Source organism: Cheilinus undulatus, linkage group 22 (assembly GCF_018320785.1).
Source record: "Cheilinus undulatus linkage group 22, ASM1832078v1, whole genome shotgun sequence".
Lineage (NCBI taxonomy): Eukaryota > Metazoa > Chordata > Actinopteri > Labriformes > Labridae > Cheilinus > Cheilinus undulatus.
The window spans coordinates 11904299-11925594 of NC_054886.1; the positions used below are offsets into that span (position 1 = coordinate 11904299).

A 21296-nucleotide genomic window follows, 5' to 3' on the forward strand; every position below is an offset into this window, starting at 1 on the left:
GGGTCAGGAACCCCTTGGGGGTTGCAAGGGGGTACTGAGGGGGTTGCCAGACACCTTGCAAAAAAAAAATGTAATAATTCAAATAGTACATTTTAGCCATTTAAAAAAAAAAAAAGTAAACAATTGGTCAAATGTAAAAAAAAAAAACATGATCACTGGGTGAGATTTATGTGTAAATCAAAGTAATGTTTAAAAAAAACATAAAAAGTAAGCCTGCACATGACAGGTACTGACAGGGTCCCCCGTTTCTGGCACCTTTATTTTGTGGGTCACTGTTTGAGAACCGTTGTTCTACCCAACAGCGAGCTACAGGTGTTTACACAGGCTCAATGCTAAGCTATCAAGTTATCTCACAACAGTCTAGCCGACATGTTCATGTGTTCATTAAATATTACACGAACAAAAATGTCTCACTTTAAACAGAGCAAGGCTGTTTTTTCAGTGCAGTTTTTCCTCGCTGTAATGCTAGCCATGTTTTGACTGAGTAAGAGGTTGATATTTATTTTAAATCCCTCAAACAAGTGAGCGATGGTATATATTAAACTATAGGGTAGCTGGGGAAAACAAACTCAGCAATTTCAGCTATCTTCCATGCATTCATCCTACTTTTTTTGCTCCTATTGATTTGTTTAAGCGCACAGGCAGAAGCTGAGACGTGGTTGTTTTTCATATTGCCTCTCTTCCTTACAGTCCCTTTATTTCCATCTCCCCTATATTTGTAACTGACTACATCTACAAAACAAGGGACTTCCAAACCTCTTAATCATCTTTTATTTATGACTTTATTCCTCCTCTTGTTTATTTCCATCTTTTCTTAACATATTTTCCTCCCTGCAATATATTTAATTTGCACACTGTCTTGCTTGCTAGCTACTCAGAGTTTTTTTTACCTGATAAGAAAGAGGGAAATATAATACAAATGCATACTGTTGTTTGAGTTGAGCAGCTGCAGACATGCTTCTGCTTTCTCACTATTTCTTTAGTGATATATTTCTTAAGAAGTCTGCTGCAGTGAGCAGAGCTGCTCTAAAGAGTGCATGAGTGATTACATACCTGCCGAGGATTTCCAGAAGCTCTGCAACTCCATTGAAGTGCTCAGTTTCATATATGAACCTGAATGTCAGGTAGAGCAGAGGGAGAGAGACTTAAAATCAATTATTAAAATGATTAAAAAATAATGATGATTAATCAGTACACTACGTAAAGCGTGTTTTTATATAACATAAGCAAGTAAAATAGAAATGCAATTCTAGAACAAACAGAAACATTCTGTTTTTCTCCTGTAAAATCATGAATGCATTAAAACTCCCAGCAGGAGTTGATGATTCATCAATATAATAATGCATCATCTATGAAATCCTATACTGTTACCTCAGTTATGATTTATGCTAATCCTGTTTAGCTCACACAAAAATAAGAAATCTGTGTTGGTTGACGCAGAAATTTGATGATACTGGCAATACTGCAACAAATCAACATCAAAAATACATCTAAAAGAAGATGAAACACAATGGCGTAAATCACAGCAGTCTTGTTGTTCGGAGCTGTTTGACAAATCATTTGAGGGGATTTGTGTCACTGCACAATGAATTAGCTCACAGGACGCAGCATGGCTGATTCAGTCAGTGTCATGACTACAAATGAGCACAGTCATGTTGGAGCATGCCTCGTCTCTTTTCTCACATTTTTAGAGCCAGAAAAAATTACATGAAACATTTTGTGCTTCCTGAAATGTGCCATTCAGAGATATCACTACTTCTCAGCGCAGCTTCTCATCTCTCATCCTCGTCTGCTTTGTTGCCAGTGCCGTATTTATATTTTTACAGGCTGTAATTACAAGCAGCTGCTAATGTCAGCCTCCCAGGTGTACTTCAGAGTTGGTAAAAACACTACAACAGAATGAATAAATACATGGAAACAAAGCCAACACCAACAGCAGTTAAAAATAAATGATATCAACACATATTTTGGCACAGCTAAAGAAATACGAATGTTGCAGGTAGTTAATTTTTCCTGACTTTTCATGAAATGTATGTAAAATCAAGGCTAAAGGCTTTCTACTTCCTCTTTTGTGCTGCACTGTCATGATGTATTTGTTTAAAAGATGCACCACACTAAGAAAGCATTGCATTAGAGAGACAATAAACTCAGCTCTTCTCCTTTCAGATGCTCTTTGTTTGCTAATGCTTCACTTATTGACTTTTAAACGCTAAAAATAGCACCTTTAAATCCCAAGCAATGGACTGATAGAAAGGCAGCCTGTACCTGAGGAAGATGTTGTTAATCTGTTTGCGGATGTAAGCTCGGAGGCCCAGTAGTTTTCCATAGACACGGTGCAGGATGGTCTTTAGGTACTCCCTCTCCCTGGGGTCCTCACTGTCGAACAGCTCCAGGAGCTACACAAGCACATGATAATTACAGACACAAATGCAGAATACAGGCTTGTGAGAAGCTCTCATAAATATTTCCAAACACTGAGACTCTTGACTGAAATCAGATAACAACCAAATGTTAAGATTGTAGATATTTTCTACTTTTTTTTTGTCCTGGCTCAGCAAGATTAATTTCACCTCTTTTATTTCACTACAACATCTAGGCTCAGTCCCATTTCTTAACTTTACTCCTACCCCTAAATTTTGAGTACCCCTGTGGTAAAAATCTCTCCAAAGAACTGGGACCACTGTCAAGTTTCTAACACATCAAAAGCATTTACATAAAAAAGCACTTAGTTGTAGGAATTCATCTAAAGGAGACCCCTGAAAAATGCCAAATTTGACCATTTTCAACAAAAATTGAAATTGGTGGACTTCCTGTTGGTTTTATAAAATGGGCCCAAGAGTATTTTGCTGGTCCTGCCATGTTATGTTAACTTGCCAAATTTTGCAATCATAGGTACATCTTACCTTTTGCCATGCTGACTCAAATACCTCAAATAATCCCAGTAATTTCTTAAGTGGGACCATTTCTACCAATATCAATGGCAGTACACGCATTTTAAGCCCTTCTTAAAAACCACTTCCTGTTCAAAATGAAGAAATATGTCATCACAGCGACAGCTTTAGTTGCAGACCTGTGGGGATTTACATAAGTAGGCATGACAACAATGCATTTCTACTAAGACTGATGTTTTTAAAATACTTTCTCAAAATCTTTACTTTAAGTTATTTTAGTTTGCTGGTGTAAATTTCAAATCTTATTTAGCCATCTTGCAGATGAGTCACAAAGCATTCTTGGAGAAAATCTTGGTTTTCATGAATCTGAATTTAAAGGGCCATGCATCCCTAGCACTTTAACCTCCATTCTAACAAGAATCACCCCTACAAGTGAATGTGCAAAAAGTCTAACTAGATGCAAGTGGCGTTTTCGGATTTAGCCTTAAGTTGTTTTCATTGTGCTCCCACCCAGGAGATGAAGTTTAGGAGTGCTTCAGCATGATCCTCATTAGTTTCTTCCTTACTTTATTCACACTTTTGCTGTTGTCAGGATTTTCGAAGGAGCTAAATGCTTAGGATTTGGAAAGCTGACACTTTCAGGAGGAAAATTACCTGCAGGACAAACTTCTGGTCGACGTAGCGTTTGGCCATGGAGGGCTGGAAGTCTGGGCTCTCCAGGAAACGCAGAAAGAACTCGTACACCAGCTAGAAGAGACACAACCAGAAAATAGTCAGGTACTGTCAGATAGGGCAGTGGCAGTGTTGATAATTTTGGAGTACGATGACCACATCACACCTCTCCAGTAGACAGTCAGGCTAATGATACTAAAGGTAGGGCCTTGTTTCCCAGGTTTTCACAAAGTACAAAAATCAGTTTGAAGGAAGCACAGGAGTTTGCTTCACTCTTTTTGAGCAAAACTGTGGTTAAAAACAATCCGATTTGTAAATGTGGTTGATTTAGCCCTGCTTTGTGTAACTTTTGCAGCCAGAGTGACAGCTAAAGCTAATAATAATTTAGTCTAGCTTAAAAAACTAGAGTGCTCGTTCCAAACAATTTTCAGACAGATTTAAAGGATTTATTATAATATTAACCTGAGAGGTTTTTGGCTTTGAAAGAGAAGAAATACTTTTTCTTCCTGGTTCTGCAATGCCAGCTATAATGACAAGATTTAGGTTGTGGTCGTTATTAATTGCATGTCTTATCTAGCTATCCTTAGTTGAGCAAAGCGCATTTTTCACAGTTATGAACTTTCTCATGCAGCTATAAGCAGGATGATTTCAGACGGTCACAAACACAACAAAATAAACCAAATTAGCAGGGAAAAGCCATCTAATGACTTGTACTTGGAACATTCAGGTTTCACTATTTTGGTCAGTAACATCCTAGCATCCAAATGCATTTAAAAATCTTAAAGATTTTTTTAACTATTCAGCTATTTCCAAAATTACTGTTCATAAATATATCACGTTATGCATCACCAGGAAGCTCTAGTCTCAGGATTCTGACCATCAGTTCCTGGCACCCACAATGCATTTTTCAAGCTACAAACATCAAAAATATCAAACAGAAATAACTTAGGTTCTTGATTGATGATTCTCTGATTTTTAAGCTTCATAAGGAGCAACTTTTATGCCACCGATTGATTATGGTGATGTTCTGTGTATGCATGTATCTTCTCACTGCCTTAAATCTTTAGATACAGTGTACCATGGGGCACTGAGGTTAAAACAAATCTAAAATCATCATTGTACTCCGTATAGAGTTGGTTGGCCTTCTTTGACCACATGTCAACTAAATAAGTGACATATCCTATTTATATAGCTTTATTAAACCTGCTTCCATCATACTAGTGTGATTTTTTTCATGGAAAGTTCTGAAAGCTACAGTATTTGCTCTGTGACTCAGTCATAGGTTTTACTTTTGTTCTCTGTGCCCAGCATCTATCTTGAGATGGGTAAAAGGAGTTTCAGGTACGCTGCTCCTGCAACCTGGAATCTCCTGTAGGAAAATGCATGCATTGGGGTCTCTTTAAATTGTTTTACAAGAATATTGAAGGCATTGGAGGAAGATCCTCCAGGTTGTAGATGTTTTGACTGATGACTATCTGACCTGTGACTCAGGAATGGCCAATCTCTCTCTCTGCTCTGCACTCATCCTATGTCGGGTGAAATAATCTGAGGGTCTGATCAGATGCTGTGGACAACAGGTTATCATTTTAAAGCCATAAATAGTCATGCTGAATGAATGTTTCTAATAAATATTCCAGTCTTGTAAATTTAGCATCAGTGGGTATTAAAAACATTAAAAATGCAAAAAAAAAAAAAAGCCTCCTGATACAAGGACAGCATGACTGACCTGTTTAGATTACTTAACATTTACAAATAAATCCTCTGTCTAAAGTGTAGCTAATTAAAACATAGTCTGTGTGAGGGTGTATATGAACATCCAGGGAATCATGTCTGGCCTTCGGCTTTCTGTCCTTGAAAAATGTCAGCCCCCAGGAAAAACTAACTGAGGACCCCTGCTCTAGTAGATGCGATCCTTAATCTCAACCAGGCTTTCCTTGGTAAATAAATCTAAATAAACAAACAAACAAAAATAAAGTGACAGCTCACCAGATGCTCTCATCATCATAAAATTGATCAAAACAGTCCTGCTGCATCAGAAAGAGTACAATCTACAATCTAAATCCACTTAAGTTTTTAGTCCAAAACCAGGATTATATCCATAAAGATCCATGGACTGGTTTTGTATCATTTCAAATATGCAGTTTTTGTTCTCAATAGTGCAGTATATTTGCTGCGATAATGTCTTACTCTCTAGAAAATGATTGGCAATAGAAAAACGCCTGCAAACAGTAATCCTTTTTGGAGTTTGAAAACGCCTGGACTTTTCCTCAGAAAAACAGGCGTAAAATACTCATTTTCTCGGGCCTCTGTTTCACAATACAAATTAAAATGGGGAAAAAAAATAATTCAATTTTTGTTGTATTACTCAGTAGCAGAAGCAGCTGCTGTTAGTGTTACCTTTGTAAAGACACCTTGTCTGTGCTTGCACTCCAAATGGTTCACACAGCATTCCATTATTTGGCTGTTCGTGTTTTTTTTTACTTATTTTACCCATAATTCTAAAGGGTTAAGGCAAAAATTTCAAGTCTTATTAGGAGATTCAATCATCTTGGGTATGATTCAGGGTGATAAAACAGATATACTTTTGCTTTAAGCAGCAGATTTAACTGACCTAAAGGGCCTGTGACTCAGGTATGGTATGCCTATGTGGAGATAATGCTGAACGCTGCATTAACAGCAACACCAGGTGGGAGTTGTGTGCATAATAATCTGGTCTGCCATCCCAAAGTATGATGTATATAATAGATACAGCAGAGCTCATTTCTCATGGCTATTACAGACACTGAACTATGTTTCACTTTAATAATGTAAGTACATAGCAACTTCGAAGTCCCAAAAAGCTTCTTAAGGAGACACCAAAGTCAACACAATTTTCCTCTTAAAGTTCACCTCTGCAGAAAATGTACAATCCACACAGCTATAATTCCACTAACGTACGTTTAGTTTAGGTAATGTACCTGCAGATGTGGCCAGGAGGCTTCAAGTGTCGGCTCATCTTCCTCTGGGTCAAACTCCGGGTTCTCGCTGGGCGGGAGAGTCCGGAAGATATTTACAGAGATCTAAAAAACACACATATAAAATGAGAAGGGTAAGAAAGAAAGGCTACCAGGTGGAGGAAAAGATGATGACCAGTAAGGGTTAATGAGGGATGTGGATGAAGGTAGAAAGCAGGAAGGGATGAGACACAAGTAGGAAAAAGAAATGGTATGCAGTACATTCTGTTAAATGTGGAAATTTCCTCAAAAGTTCCCAAAATGGAGATAAAAACACTTGAATAGAAGTATTTTTGAAAAGAACTTGATATTTAATGATTCATAGCAAGATTTCACCATGCTGATATTTTAACATGATGCCTATAGCTACACCTAATCAGGATAAATCCAAGCTCAGCTGGGAGGTTATAACACAGTTCAAGGTACTGATTTCAAGAGTCTTCTAAAAAATGGAAATAATTAAAATGTGTTGAATTAAAAAAGGTCTAACCATAGTTTCTTCTAGTGTTAGCCATATTCAATGCCGTTAGCAGACTGGCCTTAGAGAGGAACTAATAAGCCATGCAACATGACTGCTTGCTAAATCATGATTTATTCAACGAATGCATTTCCACTTGCCATTTAGTGCATAAACTCAGTTGCAAAAAGCAAATGTAGTGAGTTCCTGGGCCTTTATTCAGCATTATTTTCTCCCTCATTTTTCTATCTGTAGTCTCAACTGCTTGCATGAGTAAAACTTCTCACTGCAAGAGGACAATGCTCATTTGGCATGGAAATGTAGAAGTAATGAGGTTTTCAAAAGGTTCAAAATGTTTTAACACCCACTTAGTGTACAGTCATTCTACAACAGAAAAAGTGCCTGGCATAGAAGTGTCAAAAAGTCTGCGAGGCACTTTTAAATGTTTGATTTGTTCTGTCTCCTCGCTCTGTTAAAGCTTTTGAAACATCTGAGGTACACACTGCACATTTTTACACATTAGAGTGGTTGAAAAATATCAGAAATGTAGGTCAACAGTTGAGAAACTGCTTTAAGATACAGTCTTCTGGATATTTATCCCAAAGAATACACTTCTGCATCTGCATATGCAGCTATCTTCCCTTTTTGCTTATATCTTTCATTCCTCATTCTTTTACTCGTCATCTTTTATATCTTTACTACTCATGGGCACCCTACCACCTTTTTTTAATCCTCCATTATTGGCATGCAAGCAATATTGATCGAGATCCAGGGATTTTACTCTTACTGACTTAGTGTCTATGGCAGTTTTTTGTTGATCTAGAGCCTTGCTAGAACTGGCTCAGTCCTGGTTTTAAGCCTATAGCATCACAACTAACTAAGGGCTGGTCCTGACCTGAGAGATCCATAACTATAGTATCATAGTATTTCACAAATTGTTTTGTTGCTCATATCAGTTCACACATGCATGAGCAAAAACACACAGACATGCACAAGTCCAGGGGGAGGGAGACATTTGTGTATGAACATTTTTGAGTCTTAAAGTAAAAACTATTGAAAGAGTGCAGACTACAATCTATTTTGAGGCAATATCCATATTAATCCATGAATTATTGACTCACTCTATAACGTAATAAATTATTATATCATTAGGAGAAAAATATCTGCTTGTTCATAATGTTATAACAGACACAAAATGTAACAGCAGCATTTTGTTACATTATCAAACAAATATTATATTATGAGTTTTTGTTACATTTTTTTGTTACATTATGTGTGGTTGTTACATTATCAGCTGTTACAGGGCCTTTGTTAGAAAGGAGACCACGAACCTGACAGTTCTGGGCTAGAGTGGCTAGACTGAAGCTTCTCCTCAGTGTGAAATGCATGAAAAGCTTCTTTACTTCCACATGGAGCCACTCTGCCATAAGCCCAGATCGGTGGAGGGCTGCTGTGATGGTTGTCCCTCTTGAACTTTGTCCTATCAACACACAGGATCTCTGGTGCTCAGTCGGAGTGACCATTGGTCATCTCTCTTAGTGAGGCCGGCCACACACTACGGGATTTTAAGCCTGATTTTAGCCAAAATTTGCCTCCCCCGACGATTGTGGGGGCGTATCCCGAGTGGCACCTTGTCGCAAATGATAATTTCTAAATAATCTGCATGTGTGTGGTGTCAACACGATTATTTTACTGCACCAAATCATGACCAGCTGGGTCATACGAACTTTCAATGTTCACAACTATAACCAAACTGTAGCTTCACTCCAGCCAGGATTTCATCCTGAGTCTTTCCCTAGTTTTATGATTTTGGCTGTACCTGTAACTCATGCCAGGACAGCCTGTTGTGGAGGGACAGCAAGAGGATAAATTGACAGACATCCGTGGTTTTTTCTGAAGTCAGATGATCACGTGAGGTCTCTGGCAGGTCTGCAGGTGTGTGATCTCCAGTGATCTGACAATCTGGCTGACTTGTCTAGTGTGTGCGCTCAGAGGATTAAAGATGAAAAATTGTTTGTAATTGTCCTTACGTCGGTGGTCTCCCACATTCTTAAAATCATTTCAGGTTTCAAAATCCTCTAGTGTGTGGCCGGCCCTTGTCTTCCATAATTTCAGATTTAATCTTTTTAGCATGATAATAGCAAAAAGGTTATAATAGTTTTGGATTTTTAATTAGTTTTCATTTTATTTAGTTTTTACCTTTTGTTTTAAATTGCAGTTTAGTTTCTATTAGATTTTACTGCTGGTTTGTTAGTTTAGTTAAGTTTTTATTTTGCAAAAATTCCTTGTTCTAGTTTAGTTCAAGTGTTAGTTTTAGGTTGTTTTTTTTCAGCAATACGGTATACTTGTCAGGGGCCTGATTCAAAAGGGCTCTTCCCTTTCCTTTCACGTATTTAATTCGGATGTTTGTCTAACACTTAAGACCTAAAATTAACTATTGTGTTAAGTCTTCTTTAATCAAATCAGGCCGCTTTACTCTCTCCAGGTTTAGGTTTACATGTCAGTTAGCACCATCATAACTAGACTTTTGGCTTGGTTCAATGTAAATATTTTATTTGGAGGATATATCTATTATTTGTGAAGCTGACGACACTGATGTTAGTGCAATATTCACAACCTTTGAATGTGGGGACACATGACTATGATAGGTTTCAGTCTGAGTATTTTAACTCAGTCCATGTTTTTATGTTTTAATTGTGTTCTTGTTTTCTTCACACTGAATCACATAGCAACTTCAGCTCTAACCTACACACTAAGCCACACTTCTTGTCCTTTTCTTTCTTTCATCCTCTGTCTTATCAGCACATTCACATCCTCTATGTATAGAGACTCCATAACATAAGCTTTATTCCCTACTTACTTTAATTCCTGTCCTCTGGCTCTCTCTTATATATCTCTTTGGACCTCTGGTGCTCACTCGTGCCGTCCACTCATTTTCCATCACTTTATCTTTCTTCTCCACCCCTCTGTTCCTCGCCATCTGTGCAGCCTAGTGCTATTTAGCACCCTTTGCTCGCTCTCTTTTCCTCAAACTCCACTTATATATCCATTGCTCTCTTCCTTCCTCCTTTTCTCATGTTTGAAGACTCCCAAGCTTTTCAGTTGTCACCATCTGTCTTTGTCCCTTGTTTCTTTGCTTATTTTCCTGTTGTGTGCAATGCTCCAGGTGTTTGATTCCCATGTGGAAATATGTATACTTCCTTCGCTTACCCCCTATGGCACACAAGGGCGTAGCGGCTCAGTGCTCTCGTTTTCCCGTGTAACTTACATTTCCTGTTGTTACTTTTTATTCTTTTTTATTGTATTCTATGCGGATTGTTTGTCATTGTCTAGTTTTCAATCTTGTGCTTAAATATTTGGCCATTGGATACTCAAACAACCATTCATCTATCACTTTGACCCTTAACCCCCCTCCTACCATCTTTATAGCCTCTGGGTACAGCGGCTCTATGAGGACTCCTCTGCTCGTGGCCACACTCTCCACCAGCTCGTTGAGCGCCGCACGTTTGATCTCCTTCCCCTTCAGGTCAGCCACGCAGTCCAGGAAATCAAACAGCACACAGCACTGCTGCAGCTTCTTACAGAACAGGTCGTGTAACTCTGCCACCGGGGCATCTGCATGATTGAGAGGTGGGCAGAAAGAAAAGAGAAGAAGAAGAGAAATGTTAGACACCAAGGCTAAAGGACAAAAAGGTGACGCTGCTGAGCCAAGCCAAATGGATTTCCTGAAAGATGCTTTGTGTTTGGTGGTGAAGCGTTTGACAAAGTAGGAGTGCTGCAGTATACAGCCATGGATTCTACAGGCCAGATCTTCTCTCAAAGGTAATGAGGGAAAAAGAGCAGGCTATTACTCCACACACACATTTGTACACACCCACACACACACACACACACACACACAGGCTTGAATCCATACACGCAACTCCGCACACAACTTCCTCCAGAGGGCTGTGTTGTATCTCAGTCCTATTACCTGTCAGAATCGTTCTCCAGTCCTGTTTGTCACAATGAAACAAGCTGCTGCCGGCCGTCAGATTAAAACCCTGTATTTCCAAAAACACCACTTTTCACAAATGTAGCAAAAGTAGCTGATACCCACAGAGTACTTAACATATGCAGAGCTCTTTAAATTGATTCAGCAGACCTTGGGGTGTGTTAGACTTAATAGCTAAGCCTGCAAAGTATAAAAACGAAGAAAAAAAAAAGTAAAAAGATGATAAAAAGATTTAGAGGGACTGACAGCAGCCAAATGGGAACGCTTGGTACTCAAACAACCATGATTGATGACTATGCTGCTTACTATAGCTGCAAAATATGTATATAGTTTAGAAAATGTTAGTAAAATGCCTGAAAGTTTTTAATCCAAGTAGGGTTATACCAGTCTGTGTTTAGATAAATGACAAAAAAATGGCTTATTGTATTAGATAATGTTCACTTTTCAGGGTTTAATGAAGTTTAGAACGCAATAAAAAAGATAATCACACTCTTAAATCTTTGTTTTTGCATTCATGAAAGGTTACACAAAATTTTGAATTTAGGTTTAAGAATTTCTACTTCTGGGGTTCGGAAAACCAGGAGGCAGAAACCAAATATCCCTAAAAGCACATTATGAACCCAGAAGTCTATGTCAAAACCTGGAAGTCAGATTTTTCAACCCAGGAAGGAAACTTTCAAAACCTACAGAGAAATTTCAAACCAGGAAATGTACATTTTTAGCCCTGTAAGTAAGTTTTGCAGACCTGGAAGTCAGTTTTGAAAACCTGGAGGTAGAAACCCTAACCTTGCTGAACCCGGGAATAAGTTCTCCAAATCAGGAACAAGACTAACCAAACCTGGTCTTTAAACTTCTACAGCAGGGTTCCCATACCAAAACAGGGAGTATGTTTTCCAGACCCCAAAGAAATGTTCCTAAAGCAAGGAGCCTTGAAGAGTAACTCTTGAAATCCTAAAAGAAGAAATTCTGCCAACAAGATGTAAGATTTTCAAATGCAGCTATAGAAACTGTGCACATTTAAGGGGAAACACTTAACCTGGAAGTATACATTCTAAATCCAGAAGTAGTTTTCCAAAACCCAAAGTACAAATTCTTAACCCAAAATGAAGTTTTCCAAACTGGTATTAGTAATACTAATCCTAGGGATAAGCCCCAAAACTAGGGAGTAAGTTTTCCCACTTTTGAAAAACTGGACACCTAAATTTCAAGCCCTGACTTAGAAGTTCAAGCCCAAGTAGTAGGAATTCAAAACTTGGGAGGCAAGAACTTCAAACCTGAGGATAACTTTTAAAAACTTGGAAGTTTAAACCATACCTGGAAGGTGAAACTCCGAACATAAAAGTACCTTCCAAACCAGGGAGTGGAAATTCCATATCTTGGGATTTTACTCAAACCACTCCTATAAAACTCTGAAGAGAACACCTTCTGACACCTTGCCCACAACTGAAAGAAGCACCCTTGGTCCCTGGTGGAGGGTGTGAGTACTGCAACAAACATTGGGACAAACTGCCCTCAGGCCCATGGTAACAGTAATACAGCTGTGGTATTTTGCCACTTAAATGTATAACATTAAGCAGACTTATTACAATCATTTCAAAATATGGGAAAAAAACACCACATTTTTGTATCAGCATCTTGTGGTTTCAGTTTTTTAAAAATAGAAAATTCATCATCTCTGTAGCAGGTTATTTAGAAGTGAACACGGGTAGAACGGGCTGGATAGAGGACACATCTGACAATTTGAAATTATCTTTGAAAATTAAATTATGAGCACATGAAACTTTACGATAGTACTATTTAAAAGGTTAAAGAGTTAAGTTTAAGGATTACCAGCATTATTACAACTCATTTTGGGATAATGATATATGTTATAATTTCAGATAGTCTATCTGATAGTTGCTGAAAGCATCAAATAAAATTTCACCAGAGTCAGAAGGGATTCCCCCTCTGGGGAGAACTGATGTTAACAGTTGTTCTTGCATTTCATATGAAATTAAGTGTCACATTTTCTAACATACTGTCATTATCTTTCTCCTGCTCATACTCTACTGCAGGAGTCATCAACTGCATTTGTACAAGGGACAGCTTTTTCCTAAATGGGCACTTAAGGGGCCAAACTTTTAAATAAAAAAAGAATTTTCTAAAATTGTCTTATTATTATTACTTTTTATTATTATTATTATTATTTGCAGATTTTTATTTTCTTTTGAATGTATGCAATTTTTGGGCTCTAAGAGTGAGATCAGTCGCTATATCACAACCAGCCACAAGGGGGTGACTGAGATATTTTAGCTGAAAATTTCTGTGGTTGTCAGGTTGTCTATAACTTAGTTTGAAAACCCAAGAAGGAAAATTGCCTTCCCAAAATGCCTGAAGCCAGAAGTTTACATTGACAATGGCAGTTTTTTTGAAGAATGAATTGATAAATTTGTGTTTAACATGCATTATATTTGCTAATAATGGCTGGCAGGTGGATTTCTGAAAAATGGATGAAACATAAAGTCATTCATGATTGAATCGTTTCAATCTCAATTATTTTTGGAGTCGTTTTAATAACTGCAGGGAATAGAGAAAAAATTTTAACATAATTACGACAACATTTTTTTCTCCTTTGTACATTTTGAATTTGATAAGGTTCTCAGGGCTGAATGGGGAGGTATGGGGGGCCTGATGTAGCCCCCGGGCTGCCGGTTGATGATCACTGCTATACAGGATGAAAAGAGAAATCAATTGTCTGAGTGAATTGAAAAAAAAAAAGCAGATGATCTACAGCAATTAGTATCAAACTGAAACTGTCTTATACACAACACTGTGAAGTCTGTGGCACCTCAAAGAGAGAGAGGGCCTCAGCCTGGCCCATAAACAGGCCCGTCTAATTGACTAGTTATTCAGAGTTCTTTGACTCAGGAAAACAATACCGCTCTAGAAATGGCAAATGCAGTCTAGACTAGCCATAGGAAAGCGGATGATCCATTCTCCAACACACACTCACACATACACACTCACAGTGGGAGCAGATTAGATTTAACCCTTCTTAACCCCCAAGGTGGGAAAACAGGAGGGTAAAGGGGGGCAGACTGAAGCTCTTCCAGCAGCAGGACTCCTCACCTCTTTGGGACACACCAGGACCATCTGCTCCATTTGGCACTGAGCTTCACAACAATAGACAAGGACTGGCCTTTACTTCATGTGTCAAGAAACAAGATACAAACTCTAATAAGACTGGAGTGGCTGTGATTCCATTAAATACGACAAGATTTGACTTGATAGGAAAGAGATCTGTCTCACTAAAAGCCTGATGAAAAAAAAAACAAACAAGTGGCTTTTTGATTAAATTAATCTTACAGAACTCTAAGTAACTGAGACAGCCTTGTGTATTTGAGATTTAACCACAGCATAAATAAACAAGAATTTTCTGAACATTTCCTTGCTACATATGCAGATGATGGTGTGCGATTTATGTATCATCAAAATACCATGGATTGTTTTCCTTCATCTTTTTTCCATCTACATTCATGAAATGACATTTTCTTTGGGATTTTTTTTCAACCTTTTCCCTTTGCTCATTTTACATCCAGCGCTGGCACGTATGAGCTTGTCCATTGAGCAATACTGAGCGGTCAATTTGTTCTTGAGTCGCAGCCATTTCTCAGAGGCTCGCCAAATGTGTAAAAGGGAACGTTCAGACACTTTTCACATAACCCACCCAGAAAAACAAGTGTGAAAAGTTGAGTTACTTCTCATGACTTAGTTTTGAAAACAAATGTTTGGCTGGCATACAGACATAAGGATAGGTTCAACTGATTTTTAACATTATAATCCTCTGAATGCACACTAGACAACTTGGCCAGACAGCAAGTCCAAAGTCACAGTGGAGATTCCATAGACATGAGATCTCACAGAAACTTGTGTGATCAAATGTAACTTCAGAATGAAAACAAATGGGGAGTTGAGAAGCATTGCCAGATGGCTGTACTGTCATGAGTTCTGTTTTGCAAATTACAAAAACAAGGACAAAAAATTCAGCGTTTATGTTTACTGCCATCTTTGTCAGATGCAAAAGTATGCAACATCAGGTTGGTGACACTTCCCATTCAACCCGCTATCACTAACTATTGCAGGCATTCCAAAAAAGGCAGCCTGTCCTGGAAATGTAAATACACCATATGGACAAAAGTCCACCTACAAGTACTGTGGTTACATTGTATTCAAATTTACTTTAATATGGAGTTGGCTCTCTTTTGCAGCTTTAAGAGCTTCCACTCTTCTTGGAAGGCTTTCCACCAGATTTTGGAGGGTTTTTGTAGGAATTTGCACCCATTCCTTCTGCAGAGCATTACTGAGGTCAGGCGAGAAGGCCTTGCTCACAATCGTCATCCTAGCTTGGGGTTGAGGTCAGAGCTCTGTGCAGGCCAGTCAAGTTCTTCCAACTCATTGAACCATGTCTTTATACTCTTTGCTTTTTGCACTTGGGCAGTCACGTTGGTATGGAAAAGGGTCTTGCTTTAACTGTTGCCACAAAGTTGAAAGTATAGCATTGTCCAAGATGTCTTGGTATTCTGAAACACTAAGACTGCCATTCTCTAGAGATAAGGGGCCTAAACCAAACCCTGAAAAACAGCCCTATACATTATCCCTCCTCCACCAAACTTCACAGTTGGCACAGCGCAGTCAGGCACGTAACGTTGTCCCAGCAATCGCTAAAACCATTCCACAATCCATGTAGCTCCCACCACAGTTTTTGTGTTTGCATTAATGCCAGTTGAAGTTGGGAACCCTTCAGCTATGGAATCGTCAGTGTTGGCGCCTTTTACGCACCATGCATATTTGCAGTCGTTGACCCTGCTTTGCGATTTTTTGTGCTCTTCATGGCTAAGTTGCTGTTGTTCCTAAACACTACCAATTTCCATAATATCACTTACAGTTGACTTTGGAATATCCAGCAGGGATTCAATTTTACAAACCGTCTTTATTTAGGTGGCATCCTATCAGAGTATCAATAAGCTCTTCAGAACGACCAGTTTTGTTAAAAAATGTTTTCAAATGGGGACTGATGATTTTATACACCTGTGGTAACAGGTATTATTAAAATACCTAAATTCAATAGTTAACAGATGTGGCCAAATACTTTTATCTATATCAGTGGTTCTCAGCTGGTGGGTTGGAGGCCAAAAGTGGGCCATGAAGCTCTTTCTAGTGGGTCGTGAATGTGTGTGGCAGGGATAAAAAATGTGAAAAGACTCATCTAAAGAGGCCATAAGTGGACATACATTACATTTCATAAATGTGTTTTTTTTTTTTAGGTTTTCCTATAATTAAGAGTAAAATTCAGTATTTTTTCTACTTATTTATCTCCCTTTTGTTGGGACATAAAACTGGTTTACCAACTTCCATGCTGTCTCGGGAAAATTGAATAAAATAAGATGTATGCATGCAAATCCTTTAATAATCAGCTTTTCAAACGTGTTTGTTTTTTCCCATTTCTTCATTCACTAAGTTTTTATATTTAGGTCCAAACATTAACATTTTTAGGAATGTTCTTTTGTCTTCATGGTGTAATGGTAGCCAAGAATACTGATTAACCAGTGACAACTAATTAATCAACATTCATGAAATAAACTAAGAATTAAAAAAATGAGTCATGAGGATGCTAAAAACCTGATCTGGAGAGAAAAAACAATTTTCAAAATCACATTCTTGATGATAATTTGAATCTATCAATTTGTCTGACTGTCCATCTGTCCGTCCATCCGCCCGTCTGTCCATCTATCTATCTATCTATCTATCTATCTATCTATCTATCTATCTATCTATCTATTTTTTCTGTTATTCCCTCTCTCTTAAATTCTCTGTCTTCTCCCTCCCTCCATTCTTGTTCTGCCTCTGTAGACAGACTGTGAAGGTGAAATCTAATCCATTTTTAATGGAAAGTAATTGTACGAAGAGGTGCCGTGCTGGGACTGAGCAAAAGAAAAAAATATAGAGCAGAATGAGGTGAAGAGATGAAGGGAGAGAAAAGGCATGTATGTACATTCTGGAGACAGAGAGGAGGAGAGGAGGTGAGAAAAAGAGAGGGAAGATGAAGAGACTGAAGAGACTTGGTGAGTCGTATGAGAGAAAGTGTGGGAGAGAGTGAAGAAAAAGAAAATGATGGAGTAAAAAAAAAAGTGGGAGAGCATTAGAAAGAGCCACTGCACATTTTAAGGCAAGGCGCCAGTTTACCTAACTATAAGCAGGCAGAAAAAGTTGAATCCCAGTTTCTTTGTAGCTGTGCTGTTATTAGGTCAATGCAGGTCGGTTCAGACTCATTCATGTCAGAACAGTGATTAGAAGATCACAATCACAGTAAGTGAGTCATTTGTGCTGAGCTATTTTCATGTTCCTGACATTCAAATCAGTATCTGTGTGAGTAACAAGCTTGGCTGTGAATATATAAACTTCAATGAAGCATTAGTGAGTTAATTTTTATGTTGCTGTTTCTTCCTTGAGATGAGCTCATAGTTTAAATAGTAGACCATTACAGAAGTAGCATTACCAAATAATACAAGCACATCAGTGCTAATGTAAAATGCCCAAAGCTTTCCTTGTACATAGAGATACACTTGTTTAGGTGATGGATCTCATGGCCGTGCTTTTAGTGAAAGAGGTCACTCATCAGGATATACTCACAAAAATGACTCACTCCATGAAGCACTTCATTTAATATGATTTGAAGGCCCATAAACATATTTGATCATAAACCATATTTCCTACAAGGAGCATTGAATAGTACAAATGAGGGCTGGGATTCCTAGTAATGTTACATGAAAGACTTACAGAAACCAGTGCTGAGTCAGAGATGTGATTCAAAATCTGGATGCAGTTATCGTATATGTAGGAACATTTATACCAGGCGTCATCAACTACATTTACACAAGGGCCAGCTTAGCAGATACTGTGGGGGGCAGGCCCTTAAATGACCTAAATAAGAGAAATATTTCTGTCTAAATCAGTTTTACTCAACCAAAGAGCCAAATTGTTGAAAAATACCTTTGCAAGCGCCACAATCAAAGTGGTGAAAAGCGGCAAAAACGGGTTAAAGTGGCAATAGAAATAAGTCAAAGGTGGCAAAAAAAATTGTCAGAAATGGGTGAAAGGGACAAAGTGGGCAAAAAATGAAAAAAATGGGGAGGAAGAAGTGTTAAAAAGAGTGAGAAGTGACTAAAATGGACGAAAAGCACCAAAGAGTGGCAAAAATGTGAATAAAAAAAAGTGGCATTCATCGGCAAAAGGTTGCCCTAAATAGGCAAAAAGTGGCAAAAATGGCCAAAAAAGGGCTTAAAGCAGTAAAAAATTATTAAAAGTGGAAAAAATGGAAAAAAGGGGCAAAAAATTGCAAATAAGGGTAATGGAAATATATGGACAAAAAAAAATGTTGGCATATAAAGCCAACTCTTTTTTAATTCTTTATTTTTATGTCTATTATTTTTTAGTCTTATTGTTTTATCTAATTAATCAGATTTATTTCATTATACATTGATTATTTGTGGAATTATTTAATATGCAAATTTATATTATGTGTAAATATTTAATGCATTTTTATTTTTTACACTGCTTTGGCAGTAACTGATCTGTTCATGCCAGTAAAGCAAATTGAAATTGAAATTGAATTGAAATAAAGCCAACTGTGTATGTGTGGGAAACAAACTGATTATTGTGACTTGCAGTGGATAAGGTTTTCTGGGGTAATAATATTTCAAATTAAGACATAAAAGAGCTACAAATTATCACAAAAGAACCACACGTTGAGTATCATTGGTCTAAATAATTTTATTTTCTTTGAAATGTACCAATTTTTAGCCTTTAGCAGTGAACTCAGTCCCTGTTACTGATATTGAAGCCAGACACAAGGGGGGGAATTGAGATATTTAAGCCAACTATTTCTAAGATTGCCATGTAGTTTGATGTGAATATGCTGCATCCTGATTGGTGGAAAAAAAAGAACACATTAAGAAAACGTTGTTCTGATTATCAGGCAGTAAAAAATAAACTCTCAACACCCCTGAATTGTTTAATTTACACAGAAATCTGCTGCTTCAAGAATGGACTTAAGAGGATTTAAGAGATTGAAACTATTTTTCAAAAAGTTTCAATCTCACTTATTTTTGGACTAACTTAAATATCTGTACGGATTAAAAAAGGAGAAAAGGAAAAAGATAAACTAAATCCAGCAATATATATTTTTACTCAGCACATTTTCTAAATTTAATCGAGCTTTTGGGGCCAGATGGGAAGTTTTGGGGGGCCAGATGATGATCCAACCTAAAGAGGCCACACATTAACTTGTTTATTTGTGAACCCCATTATTCTACACATTAAATCTCTCACTGGGTATAAATGCACACCAACGTGGCTCCTCATCAGCCCTGAAGACCATAAAAAAAAATCTCTTGAGTGTTTGGAACAATAATGTGAGAAACCTCAGGAGAGCGGACTCTAAGAGAGACTCAGTGGAGGGTTCATGGTGCAATAAGAGCAGTAGATGGTACAACAGCAATCACAGAAAATTAAAGAGAAAGCTGTACCAACATAATATCTACTGAAGTCAGCAGTCTCATTTTGAAAAAGTGTAACAACAAAAAAAAAAGGATCGATAGAGAGAGGAATTTGTCTCCATAACCATGAATCAAACGAGCTTAGCAGCCTATTCTTCTTTTAGAATCTCAGATATTCAACACGAATCACAACACGATGAATACAAAACACCAGATTCTGGCTGATAAATGTCGTCAGAGATAATAGTGGCAGAGAAACTCAACACTGCATTGTTAAGTTCATGCTTTGTTCCATGCTAACTGTGGTTACCTTTGTCAATGATTCTTTAATGTGATAAATTATCTCCCAAATGGTTAACGGATTGAATGAAGCTGGTTTAAATGTCTTAAGCTGTTTAATTTAATAGTTACTAAACTAAGACGCTCATTGAGACAGAGTCAGTTTAAGCTCTGCTTAAAAAAAGGTAAGAAGCAAGTGGTGCGACAGCCTTTTTACTTTTAAGGACTATTTAAAACAAAAGTTAAGGATCAAGTTCTTTAAGGTTTGATGAGTGTGTGACAATAGAAACATTAACACCAAAAAAATCTGCATTTATTTAATTACAAATGGCACAGAGACATGATAGTAAATGTTAAAACTTTGTTTTTCTCTGCACACATTATGAATTACATGCTTGCAACTCAATACAAAACAGTTGGGACAGGGGCAGGAAAGACTTGGAGCATTCCATGGGTAAGCAGGTTAACTAGTAACAGGTGGCAGCACCTTCATTAGGTACAAAAGGAGCACTCCTGAAAGACACAGCCATTCACAATCAATAACTTTGTGAGAGACTGCATGGGCAAACGGTCCAACAGTTCGTGAATAATACTCCTCAATGTGCGAGTAATTTAGAGACTTTCCCCTCTACTGTTCATAATACCATCAAAAGATTCAGAGAATCTGGAGAAATCTCTGCACATAAGAGGCAAAGCAAAAAAAAAACCCAAAACTTAAAGGTCCTGTAAAGTAAAATCCAAACTTTGTGTCTTAACACCCTAGATATGTTGGAATATGATCGCTGTAAACATGTGAAAACACTGAGGTCTACATGTGTCTGAATTTTGGATTTAGACTGTAATCATAAAACCCTGGCTGGGTTTAATGTGAGTTTAATGTGTACAATGATATAAAATCACAGAGCAGTTCATCTCAGTACATCATAAGTTCATCGTAAGGTCAAGGGGCAGGATAATGGCGTGAGAGCTTTCCTCCATTCAGAATGTAGAATTTTTGAAACCTGAGAGGATCATATTTCTCCTGAGTGGGCGTGGCTTCAGCTATTTAACCGACACGCCCACACCATCCACCACCACGCCATTTTTCATGATTTTGAAGCTTAATTTTATAAACTTAGAGATGTTTTATCTGACTGAAATCTGACCTGAGGGTTTATAACACAGTGACCTGTCATACAACAAACCTAAATGCAGATTTATTATCACTTTAATTTATTATCTTTAATACCTGGGATTTTGATTTCTTAAGTGGCACTGAAAGTTGAATCATTTTGGGGTAGATATTACAACATGGACTTGGAAACACTTCAGAAAACCACTCTGAGTTAACATAGTGCATCACTGCATCTACTAATGTAAGTTAAGACTGCAAAGCATGCAAAGCAAAGGCCAAATTATCAACAACATCCATGAGAGCAGCTGAATTCTCTGAGCTTGAGCTTATCAAAGACAGATGAGATAAGTGTGCTGTCGTCT

General features: G+C 37.8%; 1 protein-coding gene across 1 annotated transcript in view; it reads right to left on the reverse strand.

Annotated features, from left to right (window-relative positions):
- The window catches only part of ppp2r5b (protein phosphatase 2, regulatory subunit B', beta), a 69639-nt gene that overhangs the window by 22737 nt on the left and 25606 nt on the right, over positions 1-21296 (reverse strand). Inside the window, exons 2-6 of the mRNA XM_041780218.1 lie at positions 10432-10628; positions 6521-6622; positions 3546-3638; positions 2266-2396; positions 1054-1113 (exon numbers count right to left, since the gene is read on the reverse strand). Coding sequence (XP_041636152.1) covers positions 1054-1113; positions 2266-2396; positions 3546-3638; positions 6521-6622; positions 10432-10628 — 583 coding nt within the window. The remainder of the gene's footprint in view (positions 1-1053; positions 1114-2265; positions 2397-3545; positions 3639-6520; positions 6623-10431; positions 10629-21296) is intronic.